We start from the raw sequence: 17,732 nt of genomic DNA, 5'->3' as shown, positions 1-17,732 counted from the left end.
CTCATGATGTCTCTTCTCTGTAACACCTCTCGATAACCTGGAGATTGTTTTTGATTTTGTATGCTGTTTGACGGGTCTTTGACCGTAATAAACTGATTGAATCACTCCCAGAAATGTGAAATCTGTGCCCTCCCATGGTCTATTTCATCATCAACAGGTCCCAATATAAGTTGCTTGCTTGGTTGTGGCATGATATTGTAAACTGTCATGGTGCCTTTGCCAAAACAGACAGCTAATAAAACTAGCTCTGATTTTGAATGTTATTTATATTGCAACAGATATGTATGTTTGCTACTCTTGGCTGCATCCACACACTGCTGGATATTGCACTGTAGCAATCATTAATTTCCTGGATATTCTTATTGATACAGGATAATCCAGTTGTAAATGACTGTACAACAGCCAGTGCTGTGTGGATGCAACCTTATTGCCAAGGAGCATTGTGTCCACCACTGGACTGATAGCAAGAAACTCTGTTAGCAAAGATGCAGCTGAGACACATGTAGAATGGATCCGGAATACTCCTGTGCAACTCAAGATAGCCATTCAGTTGGGGGAAACCCTGTGTGAATCTGAGCTCCATCCAAGGCTTAGAAAACTCTGCCAATTAATGCTAATTCAAAGCCCTGCTTTCTGGCAATGATCCTGGCAATATGCAGCAGATGTGTGACCTCAGGATTCTCTATCACTGTTCATGCATCCCAGAACCAATAGAGTTAACTCCAATGTACAGCTTCACCTGTTGCAACTGAGACTTTCCCCAGCTGTGGCTTTAAATAGTCTGTAGCTTCTTTCTCCACTCCTTTTAAAGAAGAAGCGTTGGGTTACAACAGCAGAGTGATAAATAGTAAAATGAGTGTTGGTTAGTAGTGCAGCTCTGTTCTTCCATTTGCCTGCCCTACACTCAGTTCCTCAGGAAGGACTCCTCTGAACTGGTAGGAAAAATGCCGCAGGTGAAAGTCCCAGGTAGGTCTAATTCCCATCCTGAAATGAAAGTAGACCAATTAGCCCAGGTAGCTACTGCAGCCTTCCTGTATATAATGATTATCAAAAACAAATGAGGCAGCTGCTAATTGCCCAAGCTTAAGGAATTTGTTCAGAAGGAAAATCCTTTTTATAAAACGTGTTAGAGAAGAAAGTGGAAAGAATGAGAACTTAAAGAACGGTCTGGAATGGCTATTAGCTGTGCAAAATGAATAATCTGGGTTGAAATGTCAAGGGAGTGGCCGCTATACTGCAGACATGAAGTTAGTTGGGCAAGACTGCAAATCCAGTTCTGCAGAGCCTGGCCACAAAAACAGTGGTAAATACAAACAATGTGTAAAAGAACACAGGCATGCTCAGACATCTGGTTTCCATTGATTGTAAAATGTGTGATGGAATATCATTTGGGACAAGATAATTGGCCTTTGATTCAACAGGCCTGTATGTTGTTCAGACATGCTCAAAAGTAATTCCAAATAGCTCCTTTTTGTCTACAAGCATGTGTCCTCAGTATCCCTTCCAGAAGTATCTTGTGCAGAAATGGCAATATAGTCCAAAAGAGCCTTGAACAGAATGATTAGAATAAATTAGATTTTTGCAATAGAATAACCTACATATTATATTAAATATAAACATTCTATATGAAAGTGATACCAGTTTAAAAACCACAGTACCAATCACTGTTTCCCCATTCATACAACAAAATTTTCTGAAGTGGGCAATACTGTTAAACAATTATGTACTAAAATATCTTTTTTGTTTTTGCACATTAAAGGTGCTTAGTAAAAAGGAAATGGCTCAACAAGTTCCTCCCTAATATTTGTATACAAAAAAACTTTAACTTTTATATTATTATTATAACAACAACGACAACAACAAATAGCTGCAACTAATGGCCAAGAACTTCTATAGTAATCATGCCACATGAAGTTTTTGCCATCTCCCAATCAGGACTGCTGATTTCTTCTGAGAAAATGCTAGGCATGCAATAACTTCTTTGGAACAAGATAGTTATATTTAACCAATACAGCTATGTAACATTTTGTACTTGTACATGCTTTTGAACAGGGCAATTATTAACTGTAGAACAGAGCCAGGTGGGCAGGCATGTTGGTTTGAAGCAGTAGAATTAAATTTGAGTCCAGAGGCACCTTTAAGACCAACAAAGTTTTATTCAAGGTATGCATTTTCATGTGCACACACACTTCCTCAGCTACATTGAAATGGAAGTTAACAGTCCATACATATAGGCAGATGGTGAACAACAAATTAGCATACAATATGCAAAGACCAAAAGAATAGCAAGCAAAGCTTTTATATGGTCTGCCTGTATGTATGGACTGTTAACTTCCATTTCAATGTATCTGAGGAAGTGTACGTGCACACGAAAGCTCATACCCTGAACACAACCTTGTTGGTCTTAAAGGTGCCACTGGACTCAAGCTTTGTTCTAACTGTAGAACAGACATTTTGCCTCATTACGGTGCTCTTCTAACCAGTTACACTCTTCTAAGCCTACTGAAGTCAATGAGTTTAAGATGGCACTGTTAGTCTTTTTTTGAGACCATGCTTTCCTTCCTTGCATCAAGCAAAGAGCTGAATCCTGGCAATAGATACATAACAACATTGTCATTGTGGAACTAAAAGTGCAATTGGATCTTTGCTTAGTAGCTATAGAAGTACTGATTCAATCCAGCAGTTGTAATGAGCAAACATGGAGTATTTAGCTTTAAAAATTCATGTAGTCTATCTTTGTGTGATTAATAGATAACACAAACAAACAAAACTTTTTAGTCACCCACAGTGTGATCAAAATTAGGAATAGCCTTTAAATCATTCAAAGTGGGAGGTCCAGGAATCTAAAAACAGGAAGGAAACGACCTCAGCACGGTATAATGTCAAACATTCCACCCTCCAAGCAGTCATTTTCTCCAGCGGAACTGATCTCTGTAATCTGGGGATCAGTTATAATTTTTTATTATTATTCATTTCTACCACGCCCTATCCCACGATAGATCTTCAGGTCCCACCTGGAGGTTAGCAACCCTAAGCAGAGGTGTGTCACAGCATCGTGCCCCTTTGCTAATCCAGTCCAACCCAGATCTTTTGTGAAAAGGACATAGCACCCGTGCATTGTTAAATCAGGAGAAGTTTCAGTTTAAGTAATCTTGCCTAGCAAGTCTGGCAAACAAACATCAAACATCACCAAGTTCACTAAGCAGAAGACTTTCTGCTCTCGAGTTGCACCAGAAAGTTGCACTTCTAAGCAAGCACTCCATGGGCAGAGAATAGGGCTTAGCGCCCTTGAACATCATATTCTCATATAAAGTGCCTTTGCCATGCTTTACCAGTGCTTAATTTCTAGAAACCAAGATACTGGGGCTCATGTCTATCTGGAATCAGATCAAGACAACCTTCAGGTTTTGAGCACTCCTCAGTATGAGGCTTTCTGCTGGGCATGATATCTGCAGCGGCTACTGTCTTCTCCCCCCTATCAGTCAACTGGCAGCTATTGGTACTGTGGCTCCAGAGAGGGAGACAAAACTGAGAGATGGGTGGTGGCCCTAGCCACTATCAGTGCTCTCTCGCTTGGGTGGGCAGGTAAGCGATGATGCTTCTTAGAGGCAGCAGCTGTTCCTCTCAGGATGCTGGCCTCAGCAACCAGGGTTGTTTTTGGGCAGGAACACACAGGAACGGAGTTCCGGCTGGCTTCAGAGCTGGCCATGCCCACTACAGCCAAAACCTCTGCGTGCGTGGCTACAGAGGGAAGGCCTGGAGAGTGACCTCCCCCCGGTGACACCAAGGTGGGCGGGTCGGGGGGGGCCTGGAAGAATTGGGGAGGCATTTAAATGTCTCTCCATGTCTTCTCCGGCCTATCCAATGGCTGGCTTGCCCAGGCTCCCCGCAGCCGTGGGGCGCCCGAGCAAGCCAAGGGAAGGCAGTTTAAATTGCCTCCCCTCCCCTCCAAGGGCCGACTTGCCTGGGCTCCCCGCAGCTGCGGGCGACCGGGCAAGCCAAGGGAAGGCATGGGGTGTGGCCTAATATGCTAATGAGCTGTGCTCAGGGGCATGGCCTAATATGCTAATGAGTTTCAGCTTTTGGGTGTGGCCTATTATGCTAATGAGTTCCTGCTGGGCTTAAAAAAAAAAAGCCCTGTCAGCAACTGCCTCAGGATGCTGACCTGTGATGCTGCTGTCTCTGATCCCCAAGTGTGTGCCCCAGTGCCTGATATGCAAGGATTCTCTCTACTTATTTCAGTAATGAGGCAAAAGCTTTATTTATGTGTGGAAGTAGCAGTACTACAGCCCTCTTTCGTATGTTCATTGGGGTGAGGATGATTTGGGGTCACTTCGACTGGCTTCACCACTAACGTCTGTGTGTTCAAAGTTACCATTTGCACATTGTCCACATTTATGGATATATAATCAATGTACCGAGTCCCATACATGTATTCTGGTACCCAGGAAAATGGAAGACCTTGAATCGTGCATATAGGAGCATATGCATATTCCAAATTCTCTACAAATAGTATCTCTTAATTCATGGAGGTTGAGGTTGTGTGAACCCAAATGAACTTACCAAAAGTCCCTGGAACTTGGAAGTAGGATTGGAAGGACTGCAATCCAAAAACAGACCACAGCAATGAGGAAGCCTGAGCAAGCTGCTTCAACTGTTTTCGTAATTGGTGGTATTTTTTGTTCTAAAGATGTACAAAAACTGTGGTGTGCAACGTGTGTAGACAAGAATTCTGGAAACCCTTAAAAATATAGCTGTTCTTTTCTCTGTATAAATATGAACAACTAGTAAAACCTTTATCATGTGATTAAACTTGGAGATCTGATCACATTTTTATTTTATTTTAATCTCAAGCAGTGGAGGAGAAACGTGAGTATTATTAGGCCTTCTTTGTGCCTTCTGCTGTCCTGTCAAGCAGATGATCATTGGCAATGTCCAACAGACAAATGATCATCGCAACTCAGGGACTGTGCATTTCTCAGCAGCAATTGCCAAGAGTTAGAGACTCACCTGAGGATGAGCTTGCATGGAGCATGGCAGAAGGATGCGGTCCTTGTAGTTTTTGGTTCACTACTGAGAGAAGCTTTACCCATCCTGCATCATCCCTTTCAGATAACTTCTGGTGAAATTCCAACCAGTAATAGAATCATAGAGCTGGAAGGGGCTTCCAGGGTCATCTAGTTCAACCCCCTGCACAATGCAGGAAATTCACACATTTCTCACCCTGTGGCCTGTTCTATACCCCAAAGAGGGCAACTCCTCCCCAACCAGGATCCCTGGCCAAACTGGCCTGGAGAACAATTGCTTTCTGATCCTCAAGTGGAGATTAGCATTTTCCTGGGCGTGTAAGAAGGGGCCACAAGAACTCAGCACTGAGGCAACCCTTCCTACCCTCCCTCTCATGATCTGCCGAAGTTCACAGAATCAGCATTGCTGGAAAATGTCCATCTAGACTCTGGTTGAAAACCTCCAAAGGAGAGCCCACCACCTCCCGAGGAAGCCTGTTCCACCGAGGAAGCACTCTTTCAGGAAGTTCTTCCATATGTTTAGCTGAAAACTCTTTTAATTCATCCCGTTGGTTCTGGTCTGACCTTCTGGAGCAACAGAAAACTGTACCATATGACAGCCCTTCAAGTATTGAAGATGGTTATCATATCACCTCTCAGTTGTCTCCTCTCCAGGCTAAACATACCCTGCTCTTTCAACCTTTCCTCACAGGACTTGGTCTCCAGACCCCTCATCATCTTCGTTGCCCTCTGGACATGTTCCAGCTTGTCTGTGTTCTTTTAAAATTGTGGTGCCCCAAACTGAACACAATATTCTAGGTGCGGTCTAACCAGAGCAGTGTAAAGTGATACCATTACTTCGTGTGATCCGGACACTATACTTTTGCTCAACATCGCATTTGCCTTTTTAGCTACTGCATCACACTGCTGACTCATGTTCAGTGGATGGTTTACTAAGACCCCTAGATCCTTTTCACACATACCACTGGCAAGAGAAGTCTCCCCCTTTCTATAATTATGCATTTGATGTTTCCTACCTAAATGCAGAACTTTACATTTATCCGCATTGAAATCCATTTTATTAGCTTTAGCCCAATTTTCAAGCCTGTCAAGATGATCTTGTATCCTGATTCTGTCTTCTACCATATTTGCTAAAGTAAAGACAAAGGTTTCCCTTGCTTGAAAGCCAGTCAAATCCAACTCTAGGGGGCGGTGCTCATCTCAGTTTCCAAGCTGAAGAGCCAGCGCTGTCCGCAGATGTTTCCATGGTCATGTGGCCGGCATGACTAAATGCTGAGGTGCATGGAATGCTGTTACGTTCCCACTGAAGCAGTACCTATTTATCTACTTGCAGTTTTTTGCTTTCGAACTGCTAGGTTGTCAGGAGCTGGAACTAGAGATGGGAGCTCACTCCGTCATGCGGCACTAGGGTCTCGAACTGCCAAACTACAGACCTTCCAGTCTACAGCTCAGCATCTTAACCTCTGAGTCTCCATGGCCCCTCCCAATTTAGTGTCATCTGCAAATTTAATAAGCATTCCATCTATTCCTTCATTCACATAATTTATAAAAGTGTTGAACAAAACAGGTCCCAGGACAGATCCCGGAGGCACTCCACTTGTCACTCTTCTCCAAGAGGATGAGGAACCATTCACAAGCACTCTTTGGGTGTAATCTGTCAACCAGTTACAGGTCCTCCTAACAGTCATAGGATCCAAACCACATTTTATAAACTTGCCAACAAGAATATTATGCAGAACTTTACTAAAAGCCTTACTGAAATCAAGATAAACTATGTCTACAGCATTCTCCTGATCCATCAAGGTAGGAACTTTCTTGAAAAAAGAGATAGTCTGACATGACTTGTTCTTGAGAAACCCATGGTGGCTCTTAGTGATCACAGCCATCATTTCTAAATGTCCAAGGACTGTCTGTTGAATGATTTGTTCTAAAACTTTCCCAGGTATAGACGTCAAGTTGACAGGTTGGTAGTTACCCAGATCCTCCCCCCCCCTTCTTGAAGATGGGTTGAAACTCTATATGAACCCTATATGAATTTTACTATTACCATTGTAGACCCAACAATAGCTGTGGTGTCTTATGTTTGTTCAGTCATGTGTCCACAAATCGCTCGTTTCCATGTGCAAAATTGATCCAGAAATGTGATATGAAATGACCCTAAAATTATCCTTTGTATGAAAGCAGTAAAACTCTTGAAGTTTTCTACCTGCTCAGACAGAGCATGGGACTAAGTAATCATCTTTGTTCCTTCAAAATACCCATCTCTCACTTTCCCTTATAAGTCTTTAACCAGTAGCTGTCATTTCCAGCTGCCACTCAATCTTGTCTAGTTTACCCCATCGGTGGTTAAACCAAACAGATAACAATGCAGAGCTCTATACTGCTTCTTGGCCTCTGATGACGTGTTTTGAGCTCACATGGTATATCCATGTACTTGTGGTTTTGTGCTTACTGTTCATGGACCTCAACAAGCTTTTCAGAACTGGACTAGTTACTTCCATGGCTTTATTAAGGTGCGATACTTCAGTGAAAACAATACAGTCCAATTTCCTCTGTCCCTTGTTTTACTCAAGAACTAGGTGGAAAAACCTGTTCCTGTAAAATGGACCCCACCAGCACCTACCTGCTCAGGAAATAGGAAGGGGATGAATGATGACTGAAGTTTCCTGATGGTGTGCTCACCCTGACCTGAGGTTGTGAACCTGACTCTAGGCTTGTCTACTTATCAGGCTCTTGGTAGATCACTATGCTTGGAGACTGGGAATTGGCAGGTTGCCCTGCTGAGAAATGATTGTCTTTCTGGGCTACTTGGCTGAGCATGGACTACTTTGCCTAGCAGCCTCTGTCCCTGAAGAATTTGCTGCCAGGATGGAACTGAGCTGAACCAGTGGCTGCTTGGAAAACACAGATACAGCATCTCTAAGCAGGCACTAGGAACTCAGAGCAGAATGACCAGATTCCTCCCCCTTATTTCCCATCTCCTAGGCTACTATTCCTGGTTTACTCTCCATGTGCATTGTCTGTCTGGAAAGTAGTGTTGCATGCACCTGTCACTAGCATGGCCTTAAGCATTCCCATCCCATTGCCATGACATCCTGTGCGCATCCTGTTTATTCCACTTGCAGAGAAATAAACAGAAAAAAAGAGAAAGAGAAAGAGAGAGAGAGAGAGAGAGAGAGAGAGAGAGAGAGAGAGAGAGGCTTCTCTCTTTTATTGACAACCTTTTCAATTACATTGCAGCAGCTGTATTCCATGTCTACTTATTTCAGAATAAGTCCCACTGAATAAAGTGTGATTAACTTTGGCATAAGCATGCCTATGATTGGGCTGTAAATCCATAAGAACCTTTCACAGGAAGTTGCTTTGGTTCCACTTTAGTCTTGCACAGGTGTCTGTATGTGAGGGGTTCCCACCTCTGCAAGGGTACCTGCATATTCAACCACTGCTAACTACAACAAGAATCCATCATGTGGCAGCCTCAGTCCATTGAGAAGGTCAGAAGCCTGCAGCTTAGGACTCTCTGGCCAAAACCAGTTGTGATCCATGGATTTTTTTGTATAGTTTTCCCACCATAAATGAGGTGGGTTTCTGTAATGGATAAAGGTAATAGGTTACTCCCAGACTCTGACCTCCAGGGTCTGCAGTGCCCTCTGAGGAAACCCCTTACAGGTAAGACTCTTCTTTCTGAATCACATGGGTTCTCATGAGCTTGGAATCCTACCTGTTAGGAAGCTGACTGTTTACAGCCATTTCATACTCCTTGGTAGGTAGGGACAGGTTATATTTGGACACCCAGAAAAGGTACACCCATCCCTCGTGGGCCTGCACCATCACTAGCCAGGTCCAAGAAAGGCGCCTGAAGCAGCACTGGTGCAAGCCCAGGAGATGAGGTCTGTCACTTCCCATACCCCTGATGGGTGGGAGTCTGCCAAGCTCCGTCAGTATGTTCCTCATTGTGCTTCCCCAAGCAGATGTTTCAGTGGCTTGGCCAGACAACAGACCTTCTTGGTAGCCTGTACTGTGATGATGTCATGAATGCTTATTGGGGGTAAAAAGCCAAACCCATCTGCCTTCATTTTATTTCTCCCTTTACTCTCATTGCCATGTGATCCTGCTCATTGTCACAGATATATTTGGATGTGGAGAAAGACAAGATTCAGAATCTAGAACAGTCAAATGGAGACAAAGAGAAGCTCGCTGGACTTCTCCATCCTGTCTTGAATCTCTGCATCCATTGTTTGTCATTTTCCCAATCTCTCCTCATTTTCCTAGGTTTAGTTCCTGGGATATCCAGTTAAACAGATCTTGAGTAGAAGTGTTGATTAAAAAGCCTTACCTAAAATCTTGGGGAGACTGCCCATCAGAGTAAATTTTAGTGAGGGAGACTGACTGATGAAACAACGTGGTATAAGGCGGCTCCCTATACCTGTGACCTTCCTTCCTGTAAACCTCAGATCATGCCAGCTGAATGCGAAGATCATGCCTAGAGCTGTGGTGCAGGTTTTTCCAATTCCATGGCAACTGTGACACATTTGGAAGCTCTTCAGGTCCCTGTGGTATCAAAGAACATGAAGATCCCTAGCCCTTTTCAGGCATTAAGTTTCTGACACTGGGATTACATGTACAATCCCAATCTCTCATATTTTACATGCTACCAACCAGTTTATGAAAGAAATTGGGTTCTGCCATGACAGAAACAAAGAACCCCACACTTTTTTTGAGAAGGACATTTATATGTTTACAGGCATTCTGTTATTATATTTATCATTTACAGTTTAAAGACATAAAAAAATTGCAGAAGCGTAATGGGTAACCCCTGGCAGGTAGGGTTTGCAGGATGTGGCGCTTCAAAGACACTTGCTGGTGGGCAGGGGAAATGGGGGATTAAGAGAAACACCGAGTACCTGAGGTTACTACTAGCATGTCAAAAGGTGACAGATGGATCATCTGTGGCAGGTAGTGTCAGCAGGAGACTGCACATCACACTTGCGGGTAGATATGGGAACTGAGAAAGAGAGAATGTGTCCCACCAATGGTACATGTGTAAAAAGGTAAAGGTAAAGGTAAAGGTTCCCTTGCTCGAAAGCCAGTCGAGTCCGACTCTAGGGTTGCAGTGCTCATCTCCGTTTCAAAGCCGAAGAGCCAGCGCTGTCCAAAGACGTTTCCGTGGTCATGTGGCCGGCATGACTAAATGCCAAGGCGCACGGAACGCTGTTTCCTTCCCACCGAAGTGGTACCTATTTATCTACTTGCCATTTTTTGCTTTCGAACTGCTAGGTTGGCAGGAGCTGGAACTAGAGACGGGAGCTCATTCTGTCATGTGGCAATTCGGGTCTCGAACTGCTGAACTACTGACCTTCCACAGCCTGCAGTTCAGCGTCTTAACCACTTGAGCCACCGCATGTGTACCAGTCAGTTAACCACTGGTGTACTCATTCCTCTACTGAGGATGAAAATATATGTTGGTGCACCAGAAACCTAATGCCTGAAAAGGCCCCCGTGTGCTCTCAAAGAGGAGCTCAGATTCCCAGGCCACCTGTAGGAATAGTGTGAAACAATCCTGTTTTTTTCCCATAATAGCACCAGACTGGTCTGATGCCCATTGGCTTCTCCCAACAGAAACTGACGATGCCATGCGCTCCTTTGCTGAGAAAGTCTTTGCTTCAGAGGTGAAAGATGAAGGTGGTCGACATGAAATCTCCCCCTTTGATGTGGAAGAAGTCTGCCCCATCTCCCACCATGAGATGCAGGAACATCTGATCAAGCAGGAGACTTCAAGTGACTCTGACAAACTGTAAAAATAGAGTGTGTGTGTGTGGGGGGGGGGGAACATGGAAAATTGGGAATGAATGACCAGGACCAATGAGAGGCACCGTTAGGGCCATCAGCCACAGTTACATGACCAAAGCTGTATGTGCAAGAGATTCCTCGCCTCAAGACCCAAACCAGAGGTGTAGCTGAAGGCATTTTGATGCTTGACAGAGGACATCCCAATCACATTCTCCTTCCTACTCCATGGGGGTAAAAAATATAATAACCAAAATAATTGACAATGTGACGCATTACACCCAAGTCTGTTGTTTGAGGGAGGGCCCTTCCTCTTCACTGAACTCCGCTCAAGGCCTTCGGACTTGAATGGTCACAAAATAGACAGCACACTGTTGGAGGGTACGCAGGCTGATCATATTGCTTGGCCATACTTCAGATCTGTTCACACCAGTGTTCCCTCTAAGCTGAGTTAGTGTGAGCTAGCTCACAGTTTTTTAGCCTCCAGCTCACAGATTTTTGTCTTAGCTCAGGAAGGATGGCTCCGAAGCAAACTAGTTTATGCAGTAGCCAAATCACCTGCTCACAACTTTAATGCCAGTAGCTCACAAAGTAGAACTTTTGCTCAAAGAACTCCATAGTTTAGAGGGAACCTTGGTTCACACTCTGGTGAATCACGATGGTTAACAATGTGGAAGTGACAGGCCACCAAGCAAGCCACAGCAATGTACCGTACAGCACTATGGAGAAATGTGCAATAGGATTAAGCCATGTCAGGGCACCTTCCAGCATGAAGCATTCAGTCTGCTCTTTCATTGGTTAATCCCAGCAGAGAAAGACCAAGGAATCCAATATTTGAATACCCAGCCTTCAAACTTAAACCAGATCTCCACTAGCTTTGCCATTCTCCAGGTGGGGCTTAGAGACCTCCTGGAATTACAACAGATCTCCAGACTACAGTGATCAGTTGTCCCTTGAGAAAATGGCTGGTTTGGAGAGTGGACTCTATGATATTATACCCCACTGAGGTCCCTTCCGTCCCCAAACCCTACCCTTCCAAGACTCTACCCCCAAATCTCCAGGAATTTCCCAACCTGAGGTTCGCAACCATACTCTCTGCACAGATTTTCAAAACCTAAAGCAATGCTAATGAAAAGCATGTATAGGGACAATAACTGTTGTCCTGCTTTCCTAGTAACTGAATAGCACAGAACTGATCCTAACCCTATTGCTTTGCTGTCCTTTCTGTTCATTGTTCATTATGCATCATAGGAAGAAGAGGCTTCTGCGGCTGAAGACCATTGCCTTGGTTCTTCCAGTTGCAGGAAAGTCTTCAACCAAACTGTCCACCATTGACGAGGTCATCTCTACGTCAGCTCAGTATCAAGCTGTGCCCAAATTCCAGCGTGTGCAGATCACGGGGGACTATGCAGCAGGGGTCAGTAACTGGAGGCACCAGGCCATCTCCTGTCAGGACAGAATCAATTCTCTCATCGCTTCCTCTTCCTCACTAGATCTCTCAGATATCTGTTTCAGACACTAAATTACTTGGTGGTAATTCCAGATGGACTGCCATGCCGCTCTGTAGCACCAACATAAAACGGGTGTCCAGTGACATTGTAAAGACTAACAAAATTAATCACGGCATAAGAATTCACCAGGGGAAGCTCACTTGAATGTAACAGATGCATTTGATGAAGGGAGCGAGCACCATGATGAACAAATGTGACTCACAAAAGCTTATGCTGGAACAAATTTTGTTAGTCTTTAAGGTCCCACAAGACTCTTTTTTTCAGTAAACGCCTATGATTTATGATTCTATGCAGTCCCTTGGACTGCAAGAAGATCAAATCAGTCAATCCTAAAAGAAATCAACCCTGACTGTTCCCTGGAAGGCCAGATAATGAAACTGAAGCTCAAATACTTTGGCCACCAGATGAGAAGGGAGCACTCACTGGAGAAGACCCTGATACTGGGAAAGATTGAAGGTCAAAGAAAACGGGGACGGCAAAGGATGAGATGGTTAGACAGTGTCATCGATGCAACGAACATGAAGTTGAGCAAACTTCAGAGGACGGCGGAAGACTGGAAGGCCTGGCGTGATCTGGTCCATGGGGTCACGAAGAGTCGGACTCGACTGTGCGACTGAACAACAAGACTCTTTTTTCAGTAAATGCCTATGATACTCATGCACCCATCCACGTGTGATCACACGGCTGCACTGCCTGAGCAAAGAATAGTTTTGCCCCAGTTTCGCAAATACTGTTGCTAGAAAGCTTGAACATGGGTTACATCCCTTCTTCTTTGCAAAAAAAGTGTTATCTTGACCACATACATTGACCACATACAATGAAATGGAAGGAAAGATGCATTTACTGTGCAACAAACCCAATCACACAGAAAAGCCCTTGATGAATCGCCATCCCCTGAAATCATCCTACACTTCTAGCCTCGAGGAATACAGCCAAGCCATGTAATGGGGGGGGAGGTGTTCAAAAAGTCCCAAAGATTCATCTCTTCCTGCTCTTAACTGGGTTGGTTAACTATGTCTGTTCTTTGATTGTCCTAACCTGAACCTGAGATAAATAAATCAAACCCTGAGATGGGTTTGCTGGGTCAAGAGATATTGATGAAATAGAAGTGGAGCCCATCCTGGTGCTTAAAATAGCTCCAGCCTTTGGGTCTGGAGACAGCCCCTGATCGCTTTTCATTGCAAGCCTTAGACAATTCTGAAGAGAAACAGCTGTTAAAATAAATTGCTGTATTTGCTCCATTATGGAACAACAAAGGCTCCAACTTCATCACTGCCGTTATCCTCCCTCGCCCAATATTCAGTGTGAAATTGCAAGTGTAGGTCATGCTAGAATAGCATAGTGACTGCCATCTTTATCACACATGGTTTTTGCATGCTCAAGTGTTTTATCTTCTCTATGGGCCTACAAATTGTAAAGAATGTGTCTTTCAGGTGACAGTGGAGGACTTTGAGCTGGTCTGCAGAGGTTTGTATCGTGCTCTGTGTATTCGGGAGAAGTACCTGCAGAAGTCCTTCCAGCGTTTCCCCAGGACTCCCTCCCAGTTCATGTGCAACATTGAGAATGAAGTGTGGAAGCCCAATAATGATCTGTGGCCAGGTAACTCTAGGCAGTTATGAATGGGCATGGGGCTAAGCAATGGCTTGGGAATCCTAGACTGTCCTGCTTGTGGGTGTACCTGGTTGTGTGTGTGGAGAATCTGTAGGTGTCTGGGAGTAGATTCACTGTCTGGACATGTACAAGCAGTAACCAGTCCACACAGAAACTGGGTTCTGAACAGAGCACTGTGGAGTCTGCAGTAGATCCAGGTGGGGGTAGCCGTGTTGATCTGAAGCAGCAGAACAAAGTTTGAGTCCAGTGGCAGCTTTAAGACCAACATAGTTTTATTCTGGTTATAAGCTTCTGTGTACAAGCACACTTCTTCAGTTAAACTGAAACAGAAGTCACCAGCGTATAGGTTGAGGATGAGGAGGATGTTGCCAGACAGGGCCAGTTAGAGTCAAGATGCATAAGTTAACTGAACAGTAAATATAGGTAAGATTGGAAGAAATCCATAGGTAAGACCTGTGAATAGCAGCAAACTAGCATACAGCTTAATAAAGGCATTTACAAACAGATGTGAGAACTGAATTATGTTACCATGTGTAGTGAAATAAGAATCCAATGTCTCTGTTAAGCCCTAGGGGTTCCGTTGTCCTGATTGTAACTCAGCAATCTCCTATTCTAGTCTGTTTCTGAAGTTACTTTACAATAAAACAACTACTTTGAGCCCCCCCCCCTTTGAATGTTATGGTAGGCTGTTCTCTTCAGTTTTGTGATTCGTGATGTCATATTTGTGTCCATTTATCCTTTGGTGTAGGGTTTGACCTGTTTGCCCTATATAGAGAATTGAAGGGCATTGTTGGCATTTAATGAAATATACAATGTTAGAAGATGAGCAAGTGAATGAGCCTGAGATGGAGTGGTTGATGTTGTTAGGTCCAGTGATTGTGTTGTCTGAGTTCGTTGGTGACTTCTGGTTCAATGTATCTGAAGAAGTGTGCATGCACATAAAAGCTTGTACTCAGAATAAAACTTGAGTCTGCAATAGTGAGAGATGCTTCCTACAGGTTCCTTGGAGACCCAGACCCACACTAATGATCTTGCCAACTAGAGCCATAGAGGTTCAGCTCTGTCTTTGCTGATGCCTTTGATTTTTAATGTCAAATACAGCACTTTGTGGGAGGGTGGGAGTCATGGCCTGAGAGGCATGCAGACCTGAAATTCAGGCTACATTCCCATGCTGAATCATTTTTCCAACAGTATATGCAATATGGTATAGCCATATGTTACAGGTGCAGCCTGATCTAAATGTGAGTGCTCGTGGTTCTGTCACATAAATTCAATCTTGCCCATAATCTGAATCAGACCATAACCTTCCAAGCTTGACTGCCACCAGTTGTCAGTTCTATTTATATACAGGTTGACAAGGGACTTGTAAATCAAATGAGGATATGGTACAAGACATGAGAACTCTGGGCATCCATCTTCTTGGGCTGCAGCAGAGTCCTTTACACCTTTGATTAATATCCACCTGGAGTCTCAGCAAGAAAGGCAGTCTATAAATGAAGGAAATAATAATACTAATTTCTCTATATATTCTGGATTTTCACAGCATAGTAGATATGACAATTGTTTTGAGAACAAGGCAAAATTTTCAAATTGCTGTGCAAACCAGAAATAATCTGTGATATTTTATAAGGAAATAGTTCACTATATGCCCAAAACAAGACTAAAAAAAAGATTTGTTTACTCAGTAAAACGTATCCACATTAGATATTGGTCACTGTAACAGAAGGAATGGGGAAATGTGCCTTTTCTTGCTGGGAAACTCTCTTAGGCTAAAGGTTCCTGGAAAGAACTTGGTAAGGGCTGCTACCACTCAGGGATCCCCTGAGAACATCTAGACTGACCCACTAAGAAGCATGCCTTCTAGCGCAGTACTAGACCAATACAGAACCAACAGGGTGTAAACCCTGGAGAATACCTTATAGAAAACTTTTTTGCATCCATGAGGTCTAGCACATAGAGAAATATCCTAGAGAAATATACTGTAATGAAACAAAGCAGTGAGAAAGTCTTTATAAAAAGAAAGTTTATTATAAAAGGAAAAAAGAGAAAGGGTGGTTGGATTCAAAAAGGGTTGGGGAAAAGGCAAGGCAAAGTTGACAGGAACAAAGGCGAGAATTTTTACAAAGAGCTGTATAAAAAATTTGATGTTAACACTGAACAGATAAAAGAGTATTTGAATATTCATCGATTCAAGAGATTTACAGAGGAACAAGGGGAGACTCTTAATCAACCAATTTCAATGATGGAAGTGGTGGAGGCCTTAAAAAGACAAAATAAAGGTAAAGCCCCAGGACCGGATGGTCTTCCAATAGAATTTTATCTTACGTTTGAAGATCAACTACAATTGTATTTTAAGGACTTGTGTAATAATATATGGGCCAACAGAAAGATACCAGAGTCATGGAAAGAAGCAATCATCTCTCTAATACATAAGCAAGACTCAGATGAAAAATCTATCAAAAACTATAGACCGATTTCTTTATGTGGACTACAAAACTTTCGCTTCAATAGTGGCTGAAAGATTTTAAAAAATTCTTGCAAACATTATACATAAAGATCAAGCAGGTTTCTTGCCAAAAAGACAAGAATAATTTGAGATGTATTTTGGATACAATAGAATATTATGAAGTACATTTGGAAAAATCGTTGGCGTTGATGTTTTTAGATGCTGAAAAAGCCTTTGATAATGTGAATTGGAATTTTATGTTGGAAGCTTTTAAAGAGGCGCAGGCAGGAATGAATTTCATTAAAATGATCCAGGCAATTTATACTAAGCAAAAAGCGGCTGTAATGATTAATGGGGAACAGACACAAAATATCAAAATTCAAAGAGGAACAAGACAAGGTTGTCCACTCTCCCCTCTGCTGTTCATCTTTGTCCGGGAGATATTGAATGATTCAATAAGAGGCCAAGAAGAGATAAAGGGTTTAAAGTTGAAAGGAGAAGAATATAAACTATTGGTCTTTGGTGATGATTTAGTATTTATTTTGGAGAACCCCTTGGAATCAATTCATGTTTTGAAACAAGAACTTTAGGAATACAGAGTTGTAGCAGGTTTGAAAATAAACATTAATAAAACTAAGATAATGACTAAAAATATGGAAGAGGAATGGGCTCTTCAGTTGCAAGAACTTTCAGGCTTTCAGCTGCAGAAGAAAATAAAATACCTAGGGATTACAATGACAAATAAATGCTGTTCATTACAAGAAAATAATTATAAAGAACTATTAAAAAAAACAAAACAGGATCCGGAAAAATGGAAGGATCTACAGATATCTCTGATGGGACGCATTGCTACAATTAAAATGAATATACTTCCAAAGTGGCTATTCTTATTTCAGACCATTCCGATCTTACAGAATCAAACCATATTCAAGGAACTGGAGCAGGCGATCTCTAAATTTATATGGCAAGCTAAGAGACCCAGAATAAGACTGAAAGCCTTGCAGGATGTAAAAGAGAGAGGGGGCTTTGGACTCCCCAACTGGAATCTTTATTATAGAGCAGCTGCCATGATGTGGATTAGAGACTGGATCATGTTGGAAGATAAGAGAATATTAAAATTGGAAGGTCGTGATCTGTTGTTAGGTTGGCATGCTTTTCTATGGTATGGCAAAGCTAGCACCCATAAATATTTTAAACACTGGATTCGGGTGTCGCTATTGAAAGTTTGGGAATTTATACATAAGCAATTTTATACAAAAAATTCAAGACTGATTGTTCCTTTAGAAGCTATTGTACCTCCAAATGTTTATCAGGAAGAAACACTTAGAAGATATATGGACATAATAGACT

At 42.8% G+C, this 17,732-nt stretch overlaps 1 protein-coding gene across 1 annotated transcript in view; it reads left to right on the top strand.

The window, feature by feature from the left end:
• Positions 1 to 847: 847 nt before the first annotated feature.
• The window catches only part of LOC107109031 (AMP deaminase 1-like), a gene marked incomplete at its 3' end in the record, with an annotated part of 23,305 nt that continues 6,420 nt past the window's right edge, over positions 848 to 17,732 (top strand). The window contains exons 1-5 of the mRNA XM_015409607.1: positions 848 to 966; positions 4,858 to 4,869; positions 10,647 to 10,821; positions 12,066 to 12,231; positions 13,759 to 13,924. Coding sequence (XP_015265093.1) covers positions 945 to 966; positions 4,858 to 4,869; positions 10,647 to 10,821; positions 12,066 to 12,231; positions 13,759 to 13,924 — 541 coding nt within the window. The remainder of the gene's footprint in view (positions 967 to 4,857; positions 4,870 to 10,646; positions 10,822 to 12,065; positions 12,232 to 13,758; positions 13,925 to 17,732) is intronic.

Source organism: Gekko japonicus, unplaced genomic scaffold, assembly GCF_001447785.1.
Source record: "Gekko japonicus isolate JY-2015 unplaced genomic scaffold, Gekko_japonicus_V1.1 scaffold2324, whole genome shotgun sequence".
Taxonomy (NCBI): Eukaryota; Metazoa; Chordata; class Lepidosauria; order Squamata; family Gekkonidae; genus Gekko; species Gekko japonicus.
This window is presented reverse-complemented; position numbering and strand designations above follow the sequence as displayed.